Raw genomic sequence first — 3,084 nt, forward strand, 5'->3', positions numbered from 1 at the left:
TTATCGATCTAGGCACACACTGACGTGGGAAACGCGCAAGTAACTCCAATCAATAATTGTGGATTTAAACAGATTTATGCAACGTTTGCAACATTAAACTTTTAGCGATACAGTAAAACACAAGTAAAACTCTTATTTAGATTACTTAAATTATTTCATATGATATCAAATTCTCTTTAAACAAGTTATGCGAGCTATTATATTTCTGCACGTTTATTTTACATATATGTTTATTTTATATGCATGTCTCATATTATTTCTTCGTCTATTTCAGAAGTTATTTCTGCTCTCTCTGGTTCTATTGTCAAATGTATAACTCTCGTTTTAAAAATCTCGGCGATCACTTTCGATGAAGATTTTGATGTTCTAGTAAAGTTACTGTTACTGAAATTAATGTGATAGAAACCGAATTTTACTCTAAAATATATAAAAATATTGAATAAAAAAAAATGTAATATTATAGATATTTGCATTAAATTATTTTTTATTAATATATATATGATTATATAACATCTGTAAAATGTAATTTATAAGATATGTAACATTTTTACCTCTCTGATTGCAATGTAGCTTTTTGAAAATATTACATATAATAAATATAATATCAATTTATCATAAAAGATTAAACTTACCGTAAAAAACTATCTATTAACGAGCAAATCAAATAACCCCGAATGTTGATACCTTTTTGCATAGCTTTCATAACTTGTGATATGTACTGTCGAAGGTAAATTATTCTGTTTATATCCATTATTTCTTCGTTATTCGCAATTTCCCCAATATTGGCGCAACCGTTTTCAATTATATAAACATCGGGTAGTATATAATTGTTATCCAACCACTCTAATAATTTGCCGAATGCCGACATTGTAATCTGCAATCAAATCATGTAACTGTAAAAAAATTATCTTTATGCATAATATATACGATGTATAGTCTCTTATTTTTCGTAATAATCCATAGCTTTTTACCTCAGTGCGTGTATTATATATACTTTCGCTTTCTGAAAGAAATGCAATATCAGCGTCATGTTTGAAAGATACTTCTCCTTTCCATATTTCTTCTGCGCGAATCTTAAATTCTCTCCAAAAATTAATTCCGAGGAAATCGGCGGAATCCTTGATAAGTTGTACTTCTTTGTCCGTGAAATAAGGCAGTCGCGAACGAGAGAATCCTTGAAAGAGACTTTTGAAGTCTATTCGATTTCTCATCAGTTTCGAATAGTCGCCGCTTTTGCTGAAAATTGGATGGGTGAGCCAGCCATTGTACCACTCGAGGCCTCTTCTCTGTCCGTAAATATCGGCTTGTGAATCATCATTTTGCAGTTCCATCCACGTATAAAATTGAATAATTCCAACTTTTCCTATCGCCGATTGCGAAAAAGCGCACTTTTGATACATTGCAAAAAGAACTTTTAAATTCAGATAAATAAAAGTTTGCAATTCGAATGCTTATAGCTCAGGTGACAAGTCTTGCCATTATTATGCATGTTGGTGATACATACCATTTTGTGACTGGCGAAAATTTTCATTATACATATTATACACTTTCGCGTGAGCTAATAGCATATAATGACCGCAAAGATAATCTGCAATGCCAGATTGATTAATTGCCGCTATATGCGTACTGCGGTCAGAATACGCCATCAGATTCACCTCGTTTATGGTAACCCAAAATTTCACCTAAAAGCCGAGTTAGAATGAGCGTATAAAAAGAAACAATACGCATGTAAAAAATTTAGAAAATATAATAAATTTTCTACAACTTTTATATCATATACGTAAAAAATTGCACACTTGTTTTCGAAATTACAAAATTTTGAGAAGTGTGAAATTAAGTTTTCTTCCCTTCACTTGTGTTTACTATATGTACCCTATCTCCGAAGGCGTCAAATATTATTCTAGCATAATCTTGGAACCATTTTACTAGCATAGGATTCGTACATCCTCCCAAAAGTTGTAAATTGAGCGGTAAATCCCAGTCAAATATGGTAACCATGGGCGTCATACCATTCGCTATAATTTCATTAATAACAGTATTATAGTGTTGTATAGCATCCTGGTTAATGAAGTTCGTGAAGCCATGTGGCATAATTCTTGTCCATGACAAGGACATTTTAAACATTTTAGACTGCAAATGAATAAACTTCTTACAAAGACGACACCAGAGCATCTTTATGTCATAATATCCTCGCGGGCAAACTCACATTGATACTTTTTGCAAACAAAATGTCCTCTTTGTAATGCAAGTTAAAATTTGTATATCTTGTAACATTATTCATGATACATTCTGATTCTTCACGTATCATACAACGCAATTCTCTTTCATCTGTAATGACATTGTATCTATTTCATTTTTTTTAGCATTAGTTTGTTTTGTAACAAAAAATAATAATAAAAATATTTATAACATTTGACATTTTTTCTGGCATACTACATATTTTAAATATGCAACTCTCTCTCTCTCTCTCTTAAAATAAAAAAGTAAATCGATAAATAATTGAATATTTTTGACTCTCTCACATTCTCTCTCTTTTATGTAAAAACATTTATTCTTTTTTATTTAAAAATATTTATTTTGATGTTGATCTAATATCTGATATTATTCTGATTTCTCTATCAATCTTTATTTTTATTACTTACTATTCACAACAGGCGCTGAAACACCGAACAGAAAATCTTCCGGAAATGTATTACGAGCCAAAAGATTAGCTAGATAGATTTGTTCTTGAGAAAACTTATATGTCACGCTATCTTCCTTTGATAATATATATGATATATGTTTCTGAGTAAAATAGATTATTATTGTGCCATAAAATTTTAAATAAATTATAGACGTATTCAGATCGATCGAAAACCACATTTTCTTCGATTTTATTCACAAGAGAAAAACACTGTAAAACGAAACCTGCTCTTTTATTTGATACATATAGTACATAATATATATAAGAAATAATATCAGCTTTGCAGTTTTACTGTTTTTATGATAGATATGCGGCCGTAAAGTCTTATGTGATATTAAATTGTTGAGTAAATATCCATCCTTAATTACATCGAAAATGAAGGCAATTATGGCAACCGATAA

At 30.3% G+C, this 3,084-nt stretch overlaps 1 protein-coding gene across 2 annotated transcripts; it reads right to left on the bottom strand.

The window, feature by feature from the left end:
- Positions 1-227: 227 nt before the first annotated feature.
- LOC115233283 (lactase-phlorizin hydrolase-like) lies at positions 228-3,084 on the bottom strand. Of its 2 annotated transcripts, none has more exons than XM_029803600.1 (7): positions 2,643-3,084; positions 2,207-2,328; positions 1,873-2,130; positions 1,505-1,682; positions 972-1,363; positions 633-874; positions 228-384 (listed from the first exon to the last, which is right to left on the bottom strand). In XM_029803600.1, exons 1-7 carry the CDS (start codon positions 2,860-2,862, stop codon positions 249-251), a joined length of 1,548 nt encoding a protein of 515 aa, XP_029659460.1. In that variant the 5' UTR covers positions 2,863-3,084; the 3' UTR covers positions 228-248. The 2 variants fall into 2 exon arrangements, with proteins under 2 accessions (XP_029659460.1, XP_029659459.1); XM_029803599.1 differs by having other exon boundaries at positions 228-417.

This window comes from Formica exsecta, unplaced genomic scaffold, assembly GCF_003651465.1.
Source record: "Formica exsecta isolate Colony F162 unplaced genomic scaffold, ASM365146v1 scaffold17, whole genome shotgun sequence".
NCBI classification, from domain to species: Eukaryota; Metazoa; Arthropoda; class Insecta; order Hymenoptera; family Formicidae; genus Formica; species Formica exsecta.

Bases quoted from the DNA above. Each gene is read 5' to 3' on its own strand.
- LOC115233283 (XM_029803599.1), bottom strand. From the start codon at position 2,862: ATGTGGTTTTCGATCGATCTGAATACGTCTATAATTTATTTAAAATTT. The intron at 2,131-2,206 runs GTGAGTTTGCCC...ATTCATTTGCAG, and splicing joins TGTTTGCAAAAAGTATCAAT to TCTAAAATGTTTAAAATGTC. The intron at 418-632 runs GTAAGTTTAATC...TATATATTTTAG, and splicing joins TTAATAGATAGTTTTTTACG to AGTAAAATTCGGTTTCTATC.